This window comes from Leopardus geoffroyi, chromosome D1 (genome assembly GCF_018350155.1).
Source record: "Leopardus geoffroyi isolate Oge1 chromosome D1, O.geoffroyi_Oge1_pat1.0, whole genome shotgun sequence".
Classification (NCBI taxonomy): domain Eukaryota; kingdom Metazoa; phylum Chordata; class Mammalia; order Carnivora; family Felidae; genus Leopardus; species Leopardus geoffroyi.
This window is the reverse complement of record NC_059329.1, coordinates 74,419,125-74,444,274: the sequence shown is the minus strand read 5'-3', so window position 1 is coordinate 74,444,274 and position 25,150 is coordinate 74,419,125. Positions and strand designations below refer to the sequence as shown.

General features: G+C 48.0%; 2 protein-coding genes across 4 annotated transcripts; both read right to left on the bottom strand.

Annotated features, from left to right (window-relative positions):
* Positions 1 to 7,475: 7,475 nt before the first annotated feature.
* Positions 7,476 to 11,195, bottom strand: LOC123601450 (serum amyloid A protein-like). Its single transcript, XM_045484697.1, has 4 exons — positions 11,083 to 11,195; positions 10,283 to 10,374; positions 8,182 to 8,320; positions 7,476 to 7,780 (listed from the first exon to the last, which is right to left on the bottom strand). The coding sequence occupies exons 2-4, from the start codon at positions 10,371 to 10,373 to the stop codon at positions 7,618 to 7,620; spliced, it is 393 nt and encodes a 130-aa protein (XP_045340653.1). The 5' UTR covers position 10,374; positions 11,083 to 11,195; the 3' UTR covers positions 7,476 to 7,617.
* Positions 11,196 to 21,585: 10,390 nt separating this feature from the next.
* Positions 21,586 to 24,797, bottom strand: LOC123601451 (serum amyloid A protein). 3 transcript variants are annotated; one of them, XM_045484698.1, is made up of 4 exons: positions 24,673 to 24,797; positions 24,211 to 24,302; positions 22,287 to 22,425; positions 21,586 to 21,881 (listed from the first exon to the last, which is right to left on the bottom strand). In XM_045484698.1, the coding sequence occupies exons 2-4, from the start codon at positions 24,296 to 24,298 to the stop codon at positions 21,719 to 21,721; spliced, it is 390 nt and encodes a 129-aa protein (XP_045340654.1). In that variant the 5' UTR covers positions 24,299 to 24,302; positions 24,673 to 24,797; the 3' UTR covers positions 21,586 to 21,718. The 3 variants fall into 3 exon arrangements, with proteins under 3 accessions (XP_045340654.1, XP_045340656.1, XP_045340657.1); XM_045484700.1 differs by having other exon boundaries at positions 24,717 to 24,768; XM_045484701.1 differs by lacking the exon at positions 21,586 to 21,881 and having other exon boundaries at positions 22,283 to 22,425.
* Positions 24,798 to 25,150: the final 353 nt, after the last annotated feature.

Here is a 25,150-nt window from a genome sequence, read left to right as displayed (position 1 = left end):
CCGTGGCAGCCACTAATCTCTCTGTCTCTGGACTTGTCAAGTCTGGACATTTCATACACATATATTCATATTATAAATAGCCTTTTATGTCTGGATTTTATTTAGCCTAATGTTTTCAAGGTTCATCCTTGTTTTCAAGGTTCATTCTGCGCTGTCAGCACAGAGCCAGACTTGGGACTTGATCTCCTGAACTGCGAGATCATGAACTGAGCCAAAGTCAAGAGTCAGATGCTCAACCGACAGAGCCAACCACGCACCCCTACACAGTATTACTTCTGATTAAGGAACTCATTTTGCAACAGATAAAACATGACAATGGGCCTATACTTATGGAGCTCACTGGTTTAACCATGTTCCCCATGATCTTGAAGTAGCCGGCTGGGTAGAATGGTGGAATAACCTTTTGAAAACAGTTACAGTGCTAGGTAGATAGCAACACCTTGCAGGGATAGGGCAATGCCCTCCCCACCCTCACCAAGGATATGGTATGTGCTTTAGATCAGTGTCCAATATGCTACTGTTTCTCCCATAGCCACAATTCATGGGCCCAAGAATTAAGGCAAGGAAGGGATAGTGACTTCTCTCACTAATACCCCTACTGACCCACTAGCAAAATTTTTGTTTTCCATCCTTGTGACTTGAGGTTCTGGTGGTCTAAAAGACTTAGATCCAAAGAGAGAAACCACCCAAGGGTGGGAAGAGTCCACCTATGGACGACAGCTTGCGCCCATGCCTGTGGAATTCCAACCCATTTGTGATCCTCCCTGCTTGGTTGAATGGAAAACAGGTCTTCTTTATAGACTTTGAACCTACTTAGTCAGCCCTCACCGTTGCATAAGCAAATTCCTTGTGAGAAATCTAAATCTGTCTTTATGATCCTGTTCCTGTAAACAACTTATAGTACCAAATTCTGAGTCAGAGTTCAACCAGAGGACCGGAACCAATAGGATATGTATATGTATATATTAGTGGACTTATTACAAGAACTGGCTTACACTGCTGTAGGGGCAGGCTAAGCAGTCAGGATAGGCAGTCAGGATGGTGCCATATAGAAGGAAGGAGAGCAATTGTAGGCGACTACTTGGATACCAGTTTGGGGAAGACCTAAGCCGCCTTCTTCTTCTTCTTTCTTCTTTCTTCTTTCTTCTTTCTTCTTTCTTCTTTCTTCTTTCTTTCTTCTTTCTTCTTTCTTCTTCTTTCTTTCTTTCTTTCTTTCTTTCTTTCTTTCTTTCTTTCTTTCTTTCTTTCTTTCTTTCTTTCTTCTTCTTCTTCTTCTTCTTCTTCTTCTTCTTCTTCTTCTTCTTCTATCCAAGTTAGTTAGCATATAGTGCAACAGTGATTTCAGGGGTAGATTCCTTAATGCCCCTTACCCATTTAGCCCATCCCCCCTCCCACAACCCCTCCAGTAACCCTCTGTTTGTTCTCCATATTTAAGAGTCCCTTATGTTTTTATCCCCCTCCCTGTTTTTATATTATTTTTGCTTCCCTTCCCTTGTGTTCATCTGTTCTGTGTCTTAGAGCCCTCATATGAATGAAGTCATATGATATTTGTCTTTCTCTGACTGTCTAATTTCGCTTAGCCTAATACTCTCTAGTTCCATCCACGTAGTTGCAAATGGCAAGATTTCATTCTTTTTGATTGCCGAGTAATACTCCATTGTGTATATATACCACATCTTCTTTATCCATTCATCCATCGATGGACATTTGGGCTCTTTCCATACTTTGGCTATTGTTGACAGTGCTGCTATAAACATGGGGATGCATGTGTCCCTTCGAAACAGCACGCCTGTATCCCTTGGATAAATATCTAGTAGTGCAATTGCTGCGTCGTAGGGTAGTTCTATTTTTAATTTTTTGAGGAACCTCCATACTGTTTTCCGAAGTGGCTGCACCAGCTTGCATTGCCACCAACAATGCAAAAGAGATCCTCTTTCTCCACATCCTCGCCAACATCTGTTGTTGCCTGAGTTGTTAATAATGTTAGCCATTCTGATAGGTGTGAGGTGGTATCTCACTGTGGTTTTGATTTATATTTCCCTGAGGATGAGTGATGTAGAGCATTTTTCATGTGTCAGTTGGCCATCTGGATGTCTTCTTTGGAGAAGTGTCTATGCATATCTTTTCCCCATTTCTTCACTGGATTGTTTTTTTGAGTGTTGAGTTCGATAAATTCTTTATAGATTTTGGATACTAAGCCTTTCTCTGATATGTCATTTGCAAATATCTTCTCCCATTCCTTCAGTTGCCTTTTAGTTTTGCTGATTGTTTCAGAAGCTTTTTATTTTGATGAGGTCCCAGTAGTTCATTTTTGCTTTTGTTTCCCTTGTCTCCAGAGACGTGTTGAGTAAGAAGTTGCTGTGACCAAGATCAAAGAGGTTTTTGCCTGCTTTCTCCTTGAGGATTTTGATGGCTTCCTGTCTTACATTGAGGTCTTTCATCCATTTTGAGCTTATTTTTGTGTATGGTGTAAGAAAGTGGTCCAGGTTCATTCTTCTGCATGTCGCTGTGCACTTTTCCCAGCACCACTTGCTGAAGAGACTCTTTATTCCATTGGATATTCTTTCCTGCTTTGTCAAAGATTACTTGGCCATACGTTTGTGGGTCCATTTCTGGGTTCTCTATTCTGTTCCATTGATCTGAGTGTCTGTTCTTGTGCCAGTACCATCCTGTCTTGATGATTACAGCTTTGTAATACAGCTTAAAGTCTGGGATTGTGATGCCTCCAGCTTTGGTTTTCTTTTTCAAGATTACTTTGGCTATTTGGGGTCTTTTCTAGCTCCATACAAATTTTAGGATTGTTTGTTCTAGCTCTGTGAAGAATGCTGGTGTTATTTTGATAGGGATTGCATTGAAAATGTAGATTGCTTTGGGCAGTATTGACATTTTAACGATATTTGTTCTTCCTATCCAGAGCGTGGAATCTTTTTCTTTTGTGTGTGTGTGTGTGTCTTCAATTTCTTTCATAAGCTTTCTATAGTTTTCAGTGTATAGATTTTTCACCTGTTTGGTTAGATGTATTCCTAGGTATTTTATGGGTTTTGGTGCAATTGTAAATGGGATCGATTCCTTGATTTCTCTTTCTGTTGCTTCATTGTTGGTATATAGGAATGCAACCGATTTCTGTGCATTGATTTTATATCCTGCAATGTTGCTGGATTCATGAATCAGTTCTAGCAGTTTTTTGGTGGAATCTTTTGGGTTTTCTTACCTAAGCCTTTTTCTAAAGGCCTTCCAACTGATGAAGCCAGTCGCACGTAGGATAACCCCTCATTTGATTAAAGAGAATTTATTAAGGACTTTAATCATGTCTGCAAAAAAAACCTCACAGCAGCATCTAAATCAGTGTTTGAATAACTGAGGGAAGATGTGTGTATACAACAAAGTGACTCCATTTCCCTTCATCCTTTCACTCTGGACAGAATAGCTCTTACAGCCCATCCACCTGGACTCACAGTCAAAGGTGTAGTTCAGCCTAGCCAAGTTGACACATCGAAAAGCCATCACTGGGCCAGGGCAGGGATGGGGGGAGGCAGGTGGATGGGGGGATGCAGGTGGATGGGGGGATCGAAATTTTCATGTCTAATGAGAAAGCTTGCAAAACATTGCTAGGAAACTAATTTTTTCTAAGATCAAGTGAAATTATGTCCACCTTAGATGGTACTTTAGTATAGATTTTGGTATAGATTTGGGTATTCATCTTTAAGTGAAACATTTCCACATTCTGCAGACCAAAACCTGTATCAAATCTCCCCACCCTCTACAAGTCCCAGACACCACTCCCAGATCTGTCATCCTGTGCAGAATACTTTTCTTTCTGCTTCATTCATTCACTCAGTGAATGTTTACCGAGCCTCTACTATGAGCCCGGAGCTGTGGCAGGTACTCTGGATACAAGGATGACATACAGCAAGATAGACATGCTTTTGCCCTTTGTGATGAGTCCTGGGGACAATAATGTACAACCATAGCAGGTACAACTGGACTCCCTCAGGTTCCTTCTCCCTCTGAAATGTTAGGTATCTCCTGACTACATTCTCTTTACCTTCCTTCCTTTCTCAGGAGTCACTCCTTACTCCTTTTCAGGTTAACCCATCATCTATGAGCCTACCCCATCCCCTCCTTTTTACTAATTAGTTAAAAAATAAATTATTTCAATCATTCATTTATTCAGTAAGTGTTGAGGTTCTAGTATGTTACCAGATACTTTGCTCAGTGCTAGATATTTAAAGTTAAATAAGACAGAAATTGTTAACTAGGATGGAAGACAGACCAAGAAAACCAAACAAAAACAAAACAGAATAACAGAAAAATGTAAAGCAAAAAATAAGAAAAATCATCCTAGATATTGATGCCTGGTAGGAAGGGGAGAATAGCATGGTAGGTGACTCAGAGCAGTCAGAGAAGGCCTCTCTGAAGAGCGATTTCACGCGAGAGACACAGGATGAGAAAGAAGCAGCCGTGTGAAGAGCAGGTGAATTGAGTGTTCTAGGCAGAGGGAACATCACGTACAAACATCCTATGGCAAATTAGAGCTTGACTTTTTGGTGGAACTGAGGGAAGACCAATGCTGGAGAGCAGAGGGCGTAGAGGGTGTGACAAAGAGGGTGATATAATGAAGACAGTTGACATCTCTCAGGAAGGTGGGAGAAGGCAGGTGTGCTGGACTTTGCTCAGAGGCCTCTTGATACGAGGACGAATATGTCACTTGTTTGGGGCCACACCCCAAAGTCCGTGGTGGACAAGAGCTACTTTCCCGGAGCGGTGGGTACAGAGGCCAGACTGGAGCAGGTTCAAGTGTGAGTCTGAAGGCAGGAATCAGACAGTGTAGGTGGGTGGCTTTTTCAACAAGTCAGACCAGGAGGAGGAAGAGGAGAAGGTGCAAGAGTGAAAAGTGAGGTGGGCTGAGTCCGGGTTTTCAATGTGGTAATTTTATCGGGGAAACGGTTGGTGAGTGCCTGGACCGTGCGAGGTGTAGCACATTCGATGATGAGCAAGCTGCGGTGCCCGTCCTCAAACAAGTCAGGCATCTCCCGATTATAAGTGCTCTCCTGCCCGTTTAAACCTGGTGCTGAGATCCAGGAAGGAGAGAGAGGCCTCCTCCCTCGCCCCGCTGAAGCCCTTGGCCTTGTACAGCACATCCCAGGTTCTGGAGGCAGACACACCAGCCTGCAGTCCTGGCTCTGCACCCTTACGTGGGCAACACTGCACAAGGTCCTAATTGTGTGCCTCTAAACCTGGTTCTCCAGCTGAGAACTGCAAAGACTTTCTGTGGCTTAAGTCAAATAAGGCAGGGACAGAATAGAGCACAGTTTGGCATTTGCAAACGAGGAAAATGGCAGCTACCTTATTAATTAGTATTCACCAGCCTCCCACACCCCAGCAGAGTTTGGATTGTCACCAGCGTGCGCTTCAGTGGAGGCTTTTATTAAGTTGTAAGTGTTTATCTACAATCTGACTTTCTAGAACATTAGACATCATCAAAAGAAAAGTTATGTAGAAAGTAGAAAGGGGGTGCCTGGGTGGCTCAGTCGGCCAAGCATCTGACTCTTCATATCGGCTCAGGTCATGATTTCACGGTTCGTGAGTTTGAAGCCCACATCGGGCTCTGTGCTGACAGTGCAGAGCCTGCTTGGGATTTTCTCTCTCTCCCTCTCTCTTTGCCCCTCCCCCGCTTGTACACACACTCTCCCGAAATAAACTTTTAAAAGTAATTATCTTACTAAAAAAAAGAAAGTAGAATGAAAATGTTTTATGAACTGTAAACTACTGTTCAGATATGAGTTATGTTAGAGAGACTTGAAATCTATTAGGGGAACTGACATATTGAAGAAGCAGAGGGAATGCGATAAAGAGGCCAGGAGGTGTGAATGAAGCTCTGTGAGAGCCCCAAATTCTGCCCCAGAATGGAGTGAGTGGGCTACTGGGATGGTTCTTCAAGAAAGTAGAAGTTTTATCTGGATCTGAGTTCAACGACAGTAGGAATAAAGATGAGAGAAACTACTATGAGAACCATTCCTCACGTAGGACCAAAGGAACTGGTTAAAACTGTCACTGGGGACAGGGGTTGGTGTTCGGGAAGGCAAGACATCAGTTGCCGGAACCCCTGGGATTAGACTTCCCAAAGCCTAATGGAAAGAGGCCACTGAGGGACAAGGTGCAGAGGCAGAAGAGAACACAGTGACTGGGCAGTGAACAGGTGGGGACACAGAGAGGCCTCAGCATGATAAGGGTAGGAAGTGGAGAGAGGTATGAGAGGAGATATCAAAGGAGAGATTCCATGTAGAACTTCCAATATATTGGAGACCCCTTATCAGTCAGGGGGCAGTCAGCAAACAGAAACCAGGCAGTATTTTCAAGAGGAAGGTTTATGGGTTTTGTTTTGTTTTGTTTTGTTTTAATATTTATTTAAGGGGCATCTGGGTGGCTTGGTCAGTTGAGCATGCGACTTCAGGTCACGATCTCATGGTTTGTGGGCTCAAACCCCATGTCAGGCTTTGCGCTGACTACACGGAGCCTGCTTTGGGTTCTCTGTCTCCCTCTCTCTATGCCCTTCCTCTGTTCACACTCTCTCTCGCTCTTTCTCAAAAATAAACATTAAATTTTTATTACAGTTTTATTTATTATTAAGTAACCTCCACAGCCAATATGGCTCAAACTCACACTTCAAAATCAAGAATTACGCTTTTCCAACTGAGCCAGCCAGGTGCCCAGAAGGAGGGTTAACATTAAGAATTATTAAATAGTTACAGGAGTTGAGCTATAAAGCGGTAAAAATGAAGGAAGGAATAAATTAAGGGAAGGGCCTTCACGAGGCTGGGATTAAGGTCTGTTAGGAAGTGTGTGTCGATAGTCCAGGTCTATAATCTTGTCAAAGTTGACAAGAGAGCCTCCGCTGAGGTGACAACAAAACCTGCTAGAGGTTGATGTTGTCACTATGCCACCAATTTGCTGACGTATTTTGTTCCTGGGAGCTTTTGTGGAAGGCGTGATATATGGCGAGAAAAACTGCTTTGGATGCAGGTCTCAGATGGCATGGACAGGAACTGGTTTTCACTGGATTTGAAGGTTCGGCTGGGAAACCAACACAAGATCAAGATGGCAGTAGCTGGAGCAGGATTCCACAAACCCATCCTCCCATGGCTGTGTCCCCTGTCCTCAGGGATAGAGACCATGAGGAAAAAAACCAAGGGGGACTGGAAGCTGAGGACAGAGAGGGAGACAGGACACAACTGGCAGGAGAGAAGGGTCTGGACATGGAAGAACCTGGAGAGAGCACCAGGGCAACCAGAGAGGAGTGGACAGGGCAGCAGATGTGATCTGGGAAGGGTGGGTGCAGGGCGTCTGCCCTGTGTGACACTGACATTGTCTCCCCCACACCAACCGCATGGGCACTCCCCCGGCCTGCACCTGGGTGTCCGTCCATCACCCCTGAGAATGAACAAACAGTCCTTACACCGAAGAATAACACACACTTTCCAACAATCTCTTAAGCATTTATTAGACACCTGTCAGGTGCCCTCCATCAGCCTCTGTGGACAGAGAACTCAATGACTCCGCGTCCCTGCCCTCAGAGGGCTCCCAGCCCCTCTCCTGAGTGCTGAGCAAAGAGGAAGCTCAGTACTTGCTAGGCAGGCCAGCAGGTCGAAAGTGGTTGGGGTCTTTGCCGCTCCGGCCCCATTCATTGGCGGCCTGGTCAGCCTTGGAGTCCTCTGCTCCGTGGCCGCTGCTTCCGTGCCTGAAAAAGTCTGTGACTCTCTGAGAATTCTCTCTGGCGTCGCTGGAATGGAGGAAGGCAGGTAGGAGATCAGTTAGGGAGCTGATGAGGAATAGCCCCTTCCCCCATCACTCTTCTTTGCAAGGGAGAGCTGACTGGAGCCAAGGAAAGAGGGGCTAAAACACTGACCCCCTGGCCCAGAAACAGAGCATCTCAGCCCAGGCTCATCCCTTACTGGGTGAACAGCACCCATAGGGGGAGGATCGGGAATCACCCATTGCCACTGGCCTTGCTCTGACCCCATCAGCCACTCAGGCCAACACTGGGCGCAGAGGGGAGGGTGGGCAAGAGAAGGAGGAGCCACAGTGTCTACAGGAGACTTCTCCAGGGCTTGGCCACTCCTGGCTGTCCAAGGCAGCCAGGCTCAGCTCACCCAGCCCTGCATCCCCAGGAGCCCGTGTTACCTGATCACTTTGGCCGCCCAAGCGCCCCCAGGTCCCCTCTGTGCGGCATCATAGTTCCCCCGGGCGTGGAAGTATTTGTCTGCACCTTTGTAATTGGCTTCTCTCATGTCAGAGTAGGCTCTCCACATGTCTTTAGTCCCTGGAAAGGAAACCAAATGATGAGATGAAGGTGATCGTGTCTTGGCAAAATAGAGGAATAAGACATTTTCCTGCCACCGATTCTTTTTTTTTTTTTTTTTTTTTCCTCCCACCGATTCTAAGATCTCAGTCTTTGACAAAATCCTTGGAGAGGATGTTGGCTGGGATGAGTATTCCTTTACATTCACTTCCCTGGGTGAATGTTATGAGAAGCACCCTTGGTGCATTTTATTCTGCTTGATTCCATTCTGAGTACTGTTTCTACTTTATGTTTGGCTGTGTGATGTGTGTGAACAAGAGGTGGGATGGTCTTTAAGCGATGCTTTCTCCTGCGATGACCTCTACCTGGACAGATGCAGGGAACCCTGTGACTGGGGCCCCTGCGACTGGGGCGTGAGAACAAAGGCAAGTCAGAGGGAGGCTGCTGACACAGAGGGCTCCCAACCAGGTCAAGGGGAGAAATTCATCCCTGTGGGCAGCTTGAAGACAACTTGGTGCTAAGTATTTCTGAAAGCCTGGGGCATATTTGGCACCCAGGCAACTGTCAGAAGTCAACCAGCAGGTGGTAAAGGGGAGTTCCCCTAGAGAGATTTATAAAAACAGGTCATCAGACGCAGAAAAAGTACAACTGGTCCCCCACCTCTAAAGTTCAGTGTCCTCCCAGTAAATGCAGGAGTATATTGCCATCCGCAGGGTGGTTATGCAGATGTACTGAGACAAATGCACGTATAACTTCTAGAAGATTGTAGGTGTTCAATATGCTATCACTTCTCTTGGCCTTCGGAGGGCTGGGACAAAAACAGTAAAGCGACTAAGCTAAGAGGAAGATCAGACAGTTACAGACTGAAGGAATCTGAGCAGGCTACATAAAATGCAGACCCTGAAAAAGTAATGTATGGGGTGCCTGGGTGGCTCAGTCAGTTAAATGTCCTACTTCAGCTCAGGTCACGATCTCACGGTTCATGAGTTTGAGCCCTGCATCGGGCTCTGTGCTGACAGCTCAGAGCCTGGAACCTGCTTTGGATTCTGTGTCTCCTCTGTCTCTGTTCTCCTCCCCTGCTCACACTCTGTCTCTCTCTCAAAAATAAATAAACATTAAAAAAAGAATTAATGTAGTAGGCAAAAGAGAAAGACCTAGTGTCGAGTGTAATCATAGTTTATGTAATATCCATGTAATGCCTTATCTTCATTTTATGTGTTATTATTTCTACTGTTTAGGATTCATTCATACATGTAAAGCTCTTAGAACAGTGCCTGGGACAGGCTGAGCTCAGTTACTGTTGGTTGTAGTTACTAAAAGCACAAGTTTGATGCACCGGCTTCATGACTGAGACACAGCAATGAGCTGTCCCCGGATTCCCACTAGGTGGCAATGGAGTCCCACTTGTGAGTGGGGAGCAGGCGCCCTGGGCCCCAGATGTCTTCTTCTCTGCTGCAAGTTAAAACCCAAAGCTTATGTGACCTTCGTCCTGGGGATCCCCATTGAACAGTGCAATGCTGGCCAGAAGGGCCAGGGCTGGAGGGATAGGACAGATGTCATTTAAGGGGAAAAACCACCAGTAGAAAATAAGCTCTAGACATCTAGCGCACAGTAAAATGAAGGCAAATCAATACCATATCATAATTAGGAAACTTGCTACAGTCTAGAACTTAATTATCTCAACTACTAAAGGGAAAGGATAATTATGTCACGTGATAGAGGTGCTCTCTAGAGCCAAAATGTCAATCATATTACGTAAACAAATGTGTCATTAACATGCATTCACCTTAAATATACACAAAGTTATAATGCCAGATGTGGTTCAATTGTTCAAAAAAGCCTGGGAAACTGCTATCTTGCAAACCGTGCTGCTTTTCGTCCCACTTGTGGCCTTTGCCCTGTGGAGATGTGGCCTCCACTGTGGTCAATACTGGTGGGGGGCCAGTTGCTGCCTTCCCCGGACCGCCATCCTTTGGTCCTTACCTTGACCAGCTTCCTTGAGGAACGTGAGCCATCTTTGGCTGCTGACGCCCAGGACCAGGGAGCACAACAGGATGCCCACGAAAAGCTTCATCCTGCAGCAGAGTCACAGAAACACACAAGGACGACACACTTTTGGTTTGGTTTGGTTTAGGGTTTTCGGGGGGAGGCACGTGGACCCACACCTGTATCTTACCTATTACCTACATCTACTTATTATTAGATGTTACCGATATCTATTTATCTATACACATACCTGCATATATACACACATATGTGTACGTATACACCCGTGTATATACACATGTGTGTATAAATGTAGGTAGAAAGAAATAGGCAATGTGTATACACATATATACGCAGGTGACACACGATACATAGAACAGAGGGTCCAGTTCTCCGTTGCCATTTGCCCCATAGGAATCCCAGTAAGAGAGATCGCGCTGCACTTCTAATATAAACCACTTGCCATTTCAGTCGTCCCCTAGGAGCCCTGAAACCCGCTGTCCGGAAAGTTTCCAAAGAGGCCTTTGGGGATTTAGTGACCATGCACCCATCTGTAAAATGAGGATTGTGGGACATTGCACACATATTTGCAGAACGCCTGCTCTACCCATCCGTGAACTCCCACAGACAAAGTACACGACCAAATCCCAATCCCAGAAAGTATTCACATCTGGAGAATTCAAATTGCCAGGAGAGTGTATTCAGGAAGGAAGCAGAGAGTGAGGACACAGCCCAAGAATGCCTTCAGGTAAGAGAATCTGCAAAGAAGGAAAGTGTAGGCAAGTCTAGCACCTCACCTTTGGCTGTCCCTTCGTGCCGAGGCTCCTGGTGAGGCTGAGCTGCCCGTGTCTCCTGCCTGCGAGGGGGGCTGGCATTATATATACTGACACTGTGCTAGGGGAGTGGGTGGGAAAGCAGGTGTGAAGCAAAAACACTGAGATTTGGGAAATTCCTTTTGGCCAGCACACAGCATCCAGAACATCAGGCTCCTTCTTCACGCCCATCTACTTTCCAAGGTTATGCAATCTGGCAGCTTTGAGGCAAGTAGCAAACTTGGAAATTTCTGCCTCTTTCCAGTGTCACTCCTGGTAACAAAGGTTTTCTTCCCCACACAATAGTGTATTGAGAAATGCTGGGCAGGGTAATCAAAGTTAGAAAGGAGAATCGATTGCCTGAAGAATGAGAGAACAAAAGGCAAATGGGGGAGCAGCAGGGGCTCCATTAAAGGGGTGGCTCAGGATAAAGCTGGGACCCCAGGGAGCAGAAGTTGGAGAGGAAGGACAGACAACCAGGAAAATGGAGCGTCCAGCACCTAGTGGGTGGACTTGACCCTGATCGGTTGCTATGGAAGCTCCTAATGGCAGGTTACAACTGAGGAACTGCAGTGTAGAAATGTGATACAGTGTCACATGGGAAGGGCGCATTATAAAATGGTCAGGAAAAGGGCATCTGGATGACTATGTCTGTTAAGCATCTGACTCCTGACTTTTGCTCAGGTCATATCTCCTGGCTCATGAGTTTGTTGAGCCCTGCATTGGGCTCTGCACTGACACTATGGACCCTACTTGGGATTCCTTCTCTCCTTGTCTCTCTCTCTGCCATTCTCCCTCTCTCAAAAATAAATAATAAACATTTTTAAGGAAATGATGAGGAAATAGCCCACCAGCTGCTAAGATATCAGACTAGAAGATTCAGGAAGGGTGCAGAGAAAGCTGGGATGCTGCCCAAGATGGGCGGTTGTGATGATACAGCTGTTTCAGCTGGAAAAGCAGGACTGGGCTTCACTGTGGGAGTTGAGGAAGATTATGCTGGGAAGAAATTGCACACAGGCGCTATTAGCCTGGCGGAGGCCATGGTCCACTCACCAACCTACCCATCACTGCCCCTTCACGAGAAAGGGAAAGTTTCAGGTCATTGGATTTCCCTGGAGGTGAGAGAGTTATGGATGTGTAATGTGTCAGCAATGATGGGGGACCTAGAGGACAGACCTGCATCCAGTGTCCTTCTTACAGTGGGCTCCAGGGCTGGACACCTGAGGACAGTAGTAGGGCAAGGAAGGCCCCTGGCAGGGAGCGCCAGCTCAGGGGTTCTGCCCCGATTGTGTCTGGGAGAAGAAGTATATGAGCAGACACTGGAGATGCTAGGGCCTCCAAGCTGATGCAAGCAAATCCTGGAGACTGGACAGCGCAGAGCTGGGAAGATGGCGAATCACAGCCAGGAAGGAGGTGGGCCCCGTGCTCCCGAAGTCACCCAGAGAAGAAGCAGGACGCGGACCTTGGATTTGTTACAGGACAGGAGGAGTTCTGAGCAGGACGTGGCAGAGGGGAGGCTGACCCAGGACGAAGCAAATCAGGCAAGGACTGCACTGGTGTGAGGATGTCACTGTCTTAGATTGGAGCCTGCCACTCTGGGAGTGATGCCTCTCTCTGGGTCTGGCGTTATGTTAATTCTTGCAGATACAATGAGATGAATGTTGTAAGGCAGACAACTGTCAAAGGATCTCTCTGTCCCTGTGGTTCTCTTATCCAAGGCAATGCTAAGCGACATTTAGATATTCTGCATATAAATCATTACCTGGGAAAGGTGGGGTCCATGAGCTCTGCCCAGGCCAGGACCCTCAGCCGCTTTGGCTCCCTGGGTCCTAGGAGTAGACATGTGGGGAGAGGGGCAGTTATCAACCTTCCACAGCCCTTGGTGACAGGGAACTTGGGGGGCCGCTTCACAGAGGAGGCCATGTGATGCCCACACCCCTCCTCCTGCATTCCCCAGGGCAGATATCCTGGTCCAGTGGTCACCCCCTCTGACAAGTCTTTCACTCCCTTTGGGGCCATTCCGTGCTGGAAAGCCACTGCCCACTTTCCGACATCATTCAAGTCATTGCTTTCTTTGGTAGAAACATTGCAGAGAGAGCAAAGACAACAACATCTAGACACGAGCGGGGCCCCTCACAGGGACCTGGAGAAGCACTGCAAGTTCTCCTCCTTTGTCACTTGTGTACTGTAGCTTCTTGGAGGGACACTCCGTTCCCTGCAAGGCCATGCTTACAACAATAGACAATAGTGGCAGGTGGCTCTTTCCCCTTGTGTCTCCTGCAAAAGAAAGCCGTCCTGGCATGGTGGTATGACACTCTCCAGGCCTTAAAGAGACACCCCCAAAGTCTCCCATGAGTCCCTGCGTCCCAGCTTGCAGGGACTGTCTCCGTTAGGGCCCGATGTGCCGGCTTAATACATAGTGACAACCCCCTTCACTCTCAAAAGTGACCTGGTTTCCATAATACATTAGATGCTACCCCTCCTCTATTGGCCACGTGTGACCAGGCTGTCGAGAGGCCTCAGACACCTCCCTTTTCTGTTACAATTAATTTAAGTGGATGAGAAGAACGCCAAGGTTATGAAGAGTCAGAAAACCAAAGTCAAAAAAGAAGCCCCACAGGTACCGTGGCCAAGCATGGCATGTGAAGCGTAGGTCCCACACGTGCAGGGACAGAGGAAGGAATGAGGAACAGTTTCATGAATTTAAAATGAGAAAGACAGTGATATCTACCTCAGATACTGTCGTGTTTGAGAAATAAAAATTTGGTCATTCAGATGATAAAAATATGTGTGGTTTTTATCTGGTCTTTCACAGTGCCTGCCTCCCAAACCCTTGGAATTTCCTGAGTGTTGAGAGTGACAGTGGTGTCTTTAGTTAATGAGGTGATCTTTGACCTCACTAAGGATGGGAGCTGATCACCAGGAGGACCAGCCATGTGATCGGAGGAATGGACCTTTCATTCCCTCCTCCTGACCTCCAGGCAGGGGTCAACGGCTGGAGGGTTCAATCAGTCACCAATGGCCAAGGATTTCATTAATCCTTATGCATTGAAGCCTCCATAAAAACCCAAAAGGGCTGGGCTTGCAGGGCTGCTGGGGTTGGTGAACATTGGGAAAATGGTGGGCCTGGAGGGGGCGTGGAAGCCCGTGCTATCTTCCCAGTCCTTGCCCTATGTATCTCCTCATCTGGCTGTTGATTTTCGTCCTTTTTCGTATCCTTTAATAAACTGGTAAATGTGACTAAGTGTTTTCCCCAAGTTCTGTGAGCCACTCTAGCAAATAATGGTACCCAAGAAGGAGTCACTGGAACCTCCTCTGATCCAGTGGGTCAGTGAGAAGCACACATAACAGCCTGGGGTGTAGTCCTATAGGACTGAATCCTTCCTGGGGTGTAGTCCTATAGGACTGAGTCTTTAACGTGTAAGATCTGAGCCATCTTTGGGAAGAGAGTGTCAGAATTGAGAGGAATTCTTGTACAACCTGTTGGGGTCTGAGAACTGCTTGCTGATGCATGTGGAGAACGCCCCCAAACACGGGAACTGGGCGTGGGAGCCCTAAAAGTCTACCTCATCAGGTTGTATCAGGGTGGAACGCTTAAGGCTGTAAGGGGCTTGGATTAATTCTGAACACTTACAGAGCACTTTATACATTGAACTCTTCTGGCTTCGCCAAGAAAATTCATAATCATTTATACTTTGCCGGAGACAGGAAGATTAATTAATATAGTGTTACCAAGTCCACACATTATTAACACATTAATAAGTAAGATTACCAATCAGAGCTGCAGTTTTAATGGTCTGGGATTAATTTTTCAAGACACAGGAATATTCTTTCAAGTATGGGTGTCTGTCAAGGTTCCTTTGTTAGAGGGGCGCCTGTGTGGCTCAGTCGGTTAAGCATCCGACTTTAGCTCAGGTCATGATCTCACGGTTCCTGAGTTCGAGCCCCACATCGGGCTCTGTGCTGACAGCTCATAGTAGCCTGGAGCCTGCTTCAGTTTCTCTCTCTGACCCTCCCCTGCTTACATTCTGTCTCTCTCTCTCTCTCTCAAAAATAAATAAATATTAAAAAAAATTTTTTAGGAGAAAAAAATTGAGTCAAAAATTTCTATATATTTGCATGGGACCCTGACTCATTTATCAATTGGTAACTTAAAATCTTCATTAATTTGGGTAAACCGTTGTTGTGCACGGAGGTGTTTGCACATTTAGTGCTGTTGTGGGGGGGGGTGTTTATGTGATGAGAGACACAGGCACATACATGTAAATTATATGATGCATAGACATTTGCTGCTCTTCCTGATCTCAACACTGGAATCCCAATCAGGATAGGAACTGGGCTGTTGGTTTTTTCACCACTAACGCTCAGTGCCTAGGAGATGCCTAGAATATAGTCAAGCTAACAAAAGTTAGTTGAACGAACGTGTTTACTGAAGAGAACTTGAAAAGTATTAAATAAATATAAAGAGAAAAAGAAAAGGCAGTAGTAATTTCACCAGCCTGGATTGGGGGAGGGGGCGGGAAGAACCTCGTTAGATCCTCCACTTTGGCCTCCAGGCTACTTTCTAAGTGTCTGTACATATGCGAAGACATAAACTAAGACAGGGATATAATACTCGTCATTTTATATTCTGCTTTTACCCTGAACGACTTACTGTGACCATTGGTCCTTGTTACTATGCTTACCCACCACAAAGTCAGTGACAAAGCTGAAGTTCACATCTGGTCTGCTAAGAGTGAGCATTTGGAATCTTAGCCATCTGCTATGCAGCTGCCACCTGAACTTGGCAGAATACAATAATTGTACGATACCATTTATTTTATTTTATTTTAATTCAATTCTAGTAAACATGCATGAGCTTAAGAATGGCTCTCTCAGGAGAGTGATCCCTACCAGGGAACGCCGAGGTCTTCTGTGCCATTGCCTGCTCTGTTCCCAGGGCCTGGCTCAGTTCCTGCCACATAGTGGGAGCTCATTCAAGAAGTAGTGGATAAGGGGATGGGTGGATGAATGAGTTTTGCAAGCATCTTTGCTGACAGTGCAAACAGTTGGAGGCTTTTGAAGGCTCTGAGTTAAACTGTTTGGACTTTCCAAGGTCAAGGCGTGCATGGGAGGAAGGGAAGACTTGCAGTGCTGAGCGGCTCCCTCTGAGGTTATGTCATTCAGGAGCAAGGCCCGTTGGCCAGCCTGGAGTTCTTGTCACTTTGCCCAGCTCTTTCAGCAGAGGGACAAGTGGGTCATTAACAGGAGGCTTCGTAAACATGTTTTCAACAGCATGGTTTGACAGGACTCCATAAATCATGAATTGTGTGTAAAGCACACTTTTTTTTTTTTTTTTTTTTTCAGGAAAGACTTGGATTTTCCTCCCCTAGTTACAGATTCCAAAAAGCAAACCTGGGAAATTAGAGAATTGTGAAAGAGCCCCCTTTGCACCTGAGTTTGAAAAGCAGGCTGTTGAGCGACACTTCTTCCCTGCCTCCCACACCTTGAGGCCCAAGAGGCTCCATGTACCCCACATCCCAGGGAGAGCATCCAGGAGGCACCAGATCTAATGAGCCGCCACGATGACTAGGTAGCACTGCAGACCTGGGCAATCGCCACCACCTCGGCCACCCCTGGACCATATGGGAAAGGCCTGGGCAGGTGGAGAAGAGGCCCTCGGTCGCTCTGGGGGTCTGCCGGGAAGACCACTGAGGTTAGAGGAAAGGCAGTGACTGGGCCAGCTGAGGCAACACCTTTCCTAGAGAGGGGCTCGGAACATGGGCCACTGTCAGGACCAGTGGTGGATACACCAGCACCTCTTGGGGGAGGTCCTGCATGGCTGGGGGTGCTGGTGTAGAGCTGAACTTCACCTCAGGGACACTGCCGGCACACTTTGTGATTCACAATAAGTAAAGCCTATTACTTCTTCCTGGTCAATACAATGAGAGCAAACCTGTATAGGCTTAAATGGTATTGGCATATTTCATTATTTCTAAGATACGCATTTCTTGAGTATAATTTCCTGAGATTAGGACGTGTCTTACAGTCACTAATGACCAGGCAGCATTCATAAAATAGTTGTCATTGCTTTAGGAATCCGTTTTGTGTATTTTTTTTCCCCTTTTTTGCTTATACACAAGGGTGAGAGAAGATATAAATGTGCGCCTAAGGAGGTCCAAAGGGTCTCTTTCAATAGGTATAAAATAAGAATGGTGAATGATAAGAAAAAATGTTACATCTTCACTTAATTAACAACACTTTTTTCTTGGTGGTTGATAAAAAAGAATGCTTCTTGCAACCCATGGTGTCTTGCACTCAGGGAAATGCAGTGTGCCTTTTCATCTCCTCTGTTCTCACAGAGTGCTCTCTGCTAACCTGACCCTCAAGTTACTCTGGACGTTTAAAATATGTATTGCTGGGGCGCCTGGGTGGCGCAGTCGGTTAAGCGTCCGACTTCAGCTAGGTCACGATCTCGCGGTCCGTGAGTTCGAGCCCCGTGTCGGGCTCTAGGCTGATGGCTCAGAGCCTGGAGCGTGTTTCCGATTCTGTGTCTCCCTCTCTCTCTGCCCCTCCCCCGTTCATGCTCTGTCTCTCTCTGTCCCAAAAATAAATAAACGTTGAAAAAAAAAAAATAATAAATAAATAAAATAAAATATGTATTGCTTTCTCCCAAGGCTTCTCCTCAGAAACCGTACTAAGAATTTATGTACACCTGAGGTATCTAATTTGTATTTCTATGAGAGAGAGCACAAAGCACTCCTAGAGAGTGTTACATACTTTCTGTGATAAAGTAAAATTTGGTATTCTTTGTGTATCTTAGCAGAGATTTTGGTGTAGATTTCTGTAGTCACCTCCGAGTGCCTCATGGCCACATTCTGCACATCAAACCCTGTAGCAAACCTCTGTACTTTGTACAATCCCAACCTCCCTCCTGGTTCTGGCTACCTTTGAACACTACTTTTCTACATCATCCATTCATCTCAACAGAAATTTATTAACCCACTCCTATTCGCCAGGTGCTATGACAGGTACTGTGGCTACAAGGCTGACATACAAGAGGAGAGCCATGGTCTTTGCTCTTGGGATTCCTACCTGCTTGCCCTAAAGACAGCCACGTCCACAGACAAGCACGGGCGAGCATGATGAGTCCTGGGGTTGGGGTACAGCAGGAGCAGGTACAGCTGAGTTCCTGAGGTCCCTGTCCTCCATCTCAAGTGTGCTGCCCGCCTCTTGTCAGCTTTCTTCCTTCTCAGAGCACAACATGTTTCTTCTCCCTCCGGGGTTACCACCCCTGTGGGCTTGACCCCACCCCCTCCTGCTTCCCCTTGACTTTGATGCATCTTTTGTCCCCTCCACTTTATCTTTAGTGTGTACAAGCAAGAAGAGAGCGGAGTGAACTCTTTAAAGTGTTTGGAGGGAATAAAAAAACCACCAGCATACCTTCTGTATGCTGTGTAATTATCCTACAAATTGAATGAGAAATAAAGACTTTCTCAAAAAAAAAAAAAAAAGGTGTGGTAGGGGGTGCTTGAGTGGCTCAGTTGGTGAAGCGTCTGACTTCGGCTCGGGTCGTGGTGTTGTGGCTTGCAGGTCTGAGATCTGCTGTCAGCACGGAGCCCTCTTTGGATCCTGGGTCCCTCTCTCCCTCTGCCCCTCCCCCATTCATTCTCCCTTGCTCTCTCGCTCTCTCTCTCTCTCTCTCTCTCAATAATACACAAACATTTAAAAATTTAAAAAAGGTAGGTGAGGGGGGTTGTTGGCATACACCTGCCTTGAAAAAATGTTAGAAGCTCTTTAGAGAGAAGTAAAAGAAACACTGAGATCCTCAGGAAGAAAGGACCAGCCTTGAGGAAGGAGTAAATAAAGGTAAAACAGGGGTAATAACAGCCCGTACATCTCATTAGGTCCCTTCAGGCTGGACACACTGCACACCCATCTCCCCAGCACGTGGAGCCTGCTGTCACTAGCCAGTGGCCATACTGTGGCCTTCACCTCTTTCTCCTGCTCCTGCCTCATTTTGACGTAGACTCACTCGTGTCGCACTAAGCCTCAAGCCTCCCACACCTCCTCCACCTGCACTGCCCCTAGTGCTTTCTGAGGGGCACCAGAAGTCTGTTGGGACTAACCGCTTCCCAGCCACACTTTTATTTAACAAGAATGAGATTTGTCATTGACCCTCATCCATTAGGAGTTCTCATCGGTTCCCTTTTCAGAGACGAGTCGCATTGCAGTTATCAATTTCAGAGACGAGTCGCATTGCAGTTATCAAGCTTCATATCCGCCTTTCTTTGCCCTGTTTGTGATACTGGAGCTGGTCCCTGTTATAGTTCTCCTGTGCCACCCAAGCACGATGCCAATCTTTGTCAGTAGAGGGCGCGGGAGGGACGAACGGGAAAGAAAGACTCTCCCAGGCCTGAGCTTTGCCTCCTTCTAGCTCCTGGGCTGCTGTTCTCAAGTGCGGGGTACCCAGTGACACTCACCACAGGCAGTTTTGTTGGTATCCCACTGAAGTTTCTGGACAAGTTCCGGGATACCTCCCTGGATTTCCAGGGTGTTCTATGGCACTTCGCCTGTGTTGGGGGGCTGCCTATCCATATGCCACAGACTGAGTGACTTAAACCACAGAAATGTAGTTCTCATATTTCTCGGAGCTGGGAAGTCCAAGATCAAGGTGCAAACTAATTTGGTGCTTGGTGGGCGCTCTCTTCTTGGATGGCAGATGGACAGACAGACACCTTGCAGCTGTGTCCTCACAAGGCAGAAAAGAGGGAGCAAGATCTCTGGTATCTGATATTACAAATACATTAATCCTATCTGACCAGCTTCCACACTTCTGTCTTATTTATCCTTAGTTACTTCCTTATAACACCATTAGGAGTAAAGCCTTCAACATATGAATTTGATGCGTGGGGGATGCAATTCAATCCACGGCACTGCCCCTTCAGGACTGGCCTTGGGCCATCAGCAGCATTGTCCCTCCTGCCCCCATGGGGGCTGCCTCCCGTGAGTTTGCGACATCCCCCGCTGTGTCCCAGTTCAGCTGCATGCCCACGCGGTTTCCTGCCAAGTACCCTTGGCACCTCGGTGGGAGAGTCCTTGCTTGTCAGCTTTGGCTTGGGACACCCAGCAGTCTTTATCAGCCGTCCAACGGGCTGCAGGATTTCCAACCAATCTACATCTCAGCTTTGTGTGTTCTGTGCCACTTAGAACTGAATCGTGTACCAGTTAAGAATTCCTTACATTATAATTTCCCAACTCCAGTTACTAACTGGTTTCTGTCTCCTGATTCCGCTCAACTGATAAGAGAGGTCTTCTCGTTCTGCTGGCTCTTCACTAGAATTTCCCTAAGTTGACTGGTTAACGTGCAGAAGCTGTGAGGGAAGAATCACAAGTGAGGTGGATTGATGCCTTCATTTAGGCTTGAGTGAGGCAGTGAGGTGACGCAGAGAAAAACTGCTTTGGACACAAGTCTTACATGGCATGGACAGAACTGGTTTTAATCAGATTTGAAGGCGCTGCTGAGAAACCAACACGAGGGCACCTGGGTGGCTCAGTCAGTTAAGCGTCTGACTTCTGCTCACCTCCCGATCTCACAGTGTGTGAGTAGCAGTGCTGCTTAGGGCTCTGTGCCAACAGCTTGGAGCCTAGAGCCCGCTTTGATTTCATCTCTCTTGCTCTCTCTCCTCCTCCTCTCAGGGAGCAGGAGTTGGAGGACAGACAACCAGGAAAATGGGGCTTCCAGCACCCAGTGGGTGAACTCGACCCTGACCAGTTGCTATGGAAGCTCCTAATGGCAGGTTACAACCGAGGAACTGCAGTGTAGACATGTGATACAGTGTCACATGGGAAGGACGCATTATAAAATGGTCAGGAAAAGGGCATCTGGGTGGCTCAGTCTCTTAAGCGTCTGACTTTGCTCACCTCCTGATCTCTCGGTTTGTCAGTGGGAGCCCTGCATAGGGCTCTGCGCCAACAGCTCAGAGCCTAGAGCCTGCTTCATTTCGTATCTCTCTCTCTCTCTCTCTCTCTGCCTCTCCTCCTGCTCTCTCTCTCTTTCTCAAAAATAAATAAACTTACAGAAATGTAAAAAACAACAACAGCAGCAGCAACACAAGATCAAGGTGGCCGTGGCCAGAGAAGGATTCCATAGTAGCATCCTCCCATGGCTGTGTCTCTGCCCCCAGGGACAGGTACCACTGAGGAACAAATCAAAGGGAACTGGAAGCTGAGGACAGAGAAGAAGACAGGACACGATTGGCAGGAGAGAGGGGTGTGGACACGGAGGGACCTGGAGAGAGCACCAAGGTAAGCAGAAGGGCCTGGACAGGGCAGCAGGTCAGATCCGGGAAGGGTGGGTGCAGGGCGTCTGCCCTGTGTGACACTGACATGATCCTCCCCACACCAACCACACGGGCACAGGCCCGGCCTGCACCTGGGTGTCCGTCCATCACCCCTGAGAATGAACAAACTGTCCTTACACCGAGGAATAACACACACTTTCCAACAATCTCTTAAGCATTTATTAGACCCCTGTCAGGTGCCCTCCATCAGCCTCTGTGGACAGAGAGCTCAATGACTCCGCGTCCCTGCCCTCAGGGGACTCCCAGCCCCTCTCCTGAGTGCAGAGCAAAGAGGAAGCTCAGTACTTGTCAGGCAGGCCAGCAGGTCGAAAGTGGTTGGGGTCTTTGCCGCTCCGGCCCCATTCATTGGCGGCCTGGTCAGCCTTCGAGTCCTCTGCTCCGTGGCCGCTGCTTCCGTGCCTGAAAAAGTCTGTGACTCTCTGAGAATTCTCTCTGGCATCGCTGGAATGCAGAAAGGCAGGTAGGAGATTAATTAGGGGGCTGAGGAGCAATTGCCCATAACCCCCATCTCTCTTCTTTGCAAGGGAGAGCTGTTGACAGGAGCCAAGGAAAGAGGGGCTAAAACACTGACCCCCTGGCCCAGAAACAGAGCATCTCAGCCCAGGCTCATCCCTTAATGGGTGAACAGCACCCATAGGGGGAGGATCAGGAATCACCCACTCCTCCTGGCCTTGCTCTGACCCCATCGGCCACTCATGCCAACACTGGGCGCAGAGGGGAGGGTGGGCAAGAGAAGGAGGAGCCACAGTGTCTACAGGAGACTTCTCCATGGCTTGACCCCTCCTGCCTGTCCAAGGCAGCCAGGCTCAGCTCACCCAGCCCTGCATCCCCGGGAGCCCGTGTTACCTGATCACTTTGGCCGCCCAAGCGCCCCCAGGTCCCCTCTGTGCGGCATCATAGTTCCCCCGGGCGTGGAAGTATTTGTCTGCACCTATGTAATTGGCTTCTCTCATGTCAGAGTACGCTCTCCACATGTCCCAAGCCCCTGGGAGAAAAGGTCACAGCAAAAGGGATATCACGTGAACAGAAAGCCTCTGGCACACCTCAGAGAAGAATCAGGGACGACAAATCTGCCACCGACTCCAGATTTCTGCCTGGTCCCCTTGGATAGCACAGGCTGAGAAGAACAAGTCTGCATCCTAGGTGGTTTCTCCAGCTTTCTCTAGTGGGAGTCGTGTGGGTGGGGCACAGCTGTGTTGTCCCTGCGGGTCTATGTCTGCATCTCACTTAGGGCTCTGCCTGAGCTGTTTAAATGAGAGAAAGGAGGTATCACAGAACAGGACTTGTCAACTTGAGCGCCCCTGAAATTTGGGGCAATTCTTTCTGCTCAGGGCCATTCTGATATTGTAGGATGTATAGCAGCATCCCTGACCTCTCCGCACTAGAGGTGGGCAACATATTCCCTGAGGGTCACAAGCAGAAGTGTTTCCAGACATTGCCAACCGTCCCCAGGGCCCAAAAGTGCCCTCGGTCAGGCAGCACTGCTGTCAAATGAAGCCGCGTGTGACAAGGTCCAGGGGACGTGGTAAGTGAGGAGGTGACAAGAAGGCACCTTCTGGGAAAGGCCCAGGCATACAGCACTTCTGCCCTGAGGCCCAGGAGATGTATACTTGCAGAATGAGGGCGCGTAACTGGGACCTGAGTCCCTCTGGGTGTTAGGGGCATAAACGGCATCCTGAAAACCTTCTACACAGGCTGTACCGATGATATCGGCAGCTTGAGGAAGCAAGGGGTCGAGCCGTGGCCCATCAGCCCTGCTTGGCTGCACCTTCTAATGACCTGGGAGCCTCTGAAGTCCCGGTGACCAGGTCACACCCGGCCCAAGTACCTCAGACTCTGGGGGTGGATCTCAGGCATCACTAGTTTTCATGCTCTCTGAGTGATTCTGACCCGTAGCTGAGATCGATAGCCACCCAGCTTTAGGAAGCTGCCTGGCAAGGACTCGGGCCTCACGCGCAGCTGGGTTCCAACCTCCTCTTGGCCACCTGCTGACTGGCAGTTAGTCCCTGGACAATGGACTCGGCTGCTCTAAACCCGTTTTGTCCCCTTCAAGTGGACGACGATGTCTTCCTCCCCGAGGTGTTCCGAATTCAGAGTAAGTGACCACGTGTCTCAGCTTGACCAGAAGTGTCCCTGTTCGCCTAGAACTATCCCAGTGAGCCCTGAGAGTGTCACAGAAAACTCCTCAGGCCCAAACAAACCAGGATAGTTGGTCATCCTAAATTGCCTAGTGCAGGCTTGGTAGATGTTATTAGTTCCTCATTTTTATTTATTTTTTATTTTGGTCAAGTAAAATGCTAGGCAGGGGTAGGGAACAGGGGCAGTGTCACTGAGGATAGGAAGCATCAGTGAGAGCTGAGCTGAAGGTGCCTCTGGTTCGATCCAGGTAGGAAATGGAAGGAAGGATGGAAGGGAGGAAGGAAGAAAAGGAGGAAGCAATGAACGAAGGGAGAGGCAAAAAAGAAGAAAGGACAAACGGTTTTAATCATACTTTGTGCAATGTGTCTGCGGAAAATTCTCTGCCATTGCAAGACTTACTCTGTTTCTACTATCCAAACTGAAGCTTCAGCTGGGAATGATGATTGCTCCTTCTCTAGTAACTGACGGACACAAATCCTCTGGTTTTCAATCCGCTTGATCAAAAGCTCCCCAGACACGGGCACCTTCTAGCACTTAGGACAACACACCTAAGGCAGTAGGTCCCCCCCCTTGCATGTGCTCGGGGTGAGTCCCAGTGGCCCACGGATGCCACCCCCCCTCCAGTGCTTACCTTGAGCAGCCTCGCTAAAGAACGAATACCATTCGCTGCTGACACCCAGGACCAAGGAGCAGAAGACGAGGCCCGTGAAAAGCTTCATGGTGCTGAAAGGAAGGAGAGGTCAGGGGGCAAGGACAGGGCCCGCGCACCCCGCTTTGGGAGTTGCATGTCACAGAGCCACTGCTGCAAATTCCAGTGGTTCTCAGGAGACTCTTAGGAGCCCGCGTGGGAACCCTGTAGCAGGTCCTCACTCAGAGCCGCAGCCCTAATTCTGGCCCCGTGAGCCCTGACTGCCCGGCTGGCTGAGAGTCCCCAGGGTGGCATTGATGGAGGAAGAGGGCAGTTGGGACCAGATTGTCCCTGCCTGGAGCGGCTTGTCATCAATCAACAAGCATTTACTGTGTGTCATCCTGCCAGCTCAGACCTCATACAGGACAAATACAGAAGAGAATGATTATTTTGAAAGGAATTTTCAGTCAGTTCTTTTCCACAAATCAGTCCTTGGAGTCGCCCCTCACCTGAGTCCCAGTGGAGCAGAGCTGCCGGTCCCTGCCTGCTGGGAGAGGTGGCCGGGATTTATACTGTGCCCTCCCCATTGGGCGCCCCATGGGGACGCAAGAAAAGTCAGACCTGGTGCCCGGAAAGGTCCCTCCAGGTCATGGCCCCGAGAGACCTGCAAAGGAAAACTTACCGGACACCTGTGGTTTTCTTCATCCACGGGTCAACTTCCAGTTGTGCAACTGTGAGGAAGCAAGCTTGGCTGGTTCTGCCTGGAAGCTGAGTCGGAGGGGCTGTGGAGAGGAAGGATTGGAGCACCGGGATGGGGGCTGGGGGCTGCTGGCAGGTGTGTGGTTGGGGCAGGTCCTTGCTTTACTGATCATTTCCTCCTGAGCATGAAGCCTGGTTAAGATTCTCTTTCTCCCTTTGCCCCTCTCCCCTGCTCATACACTCT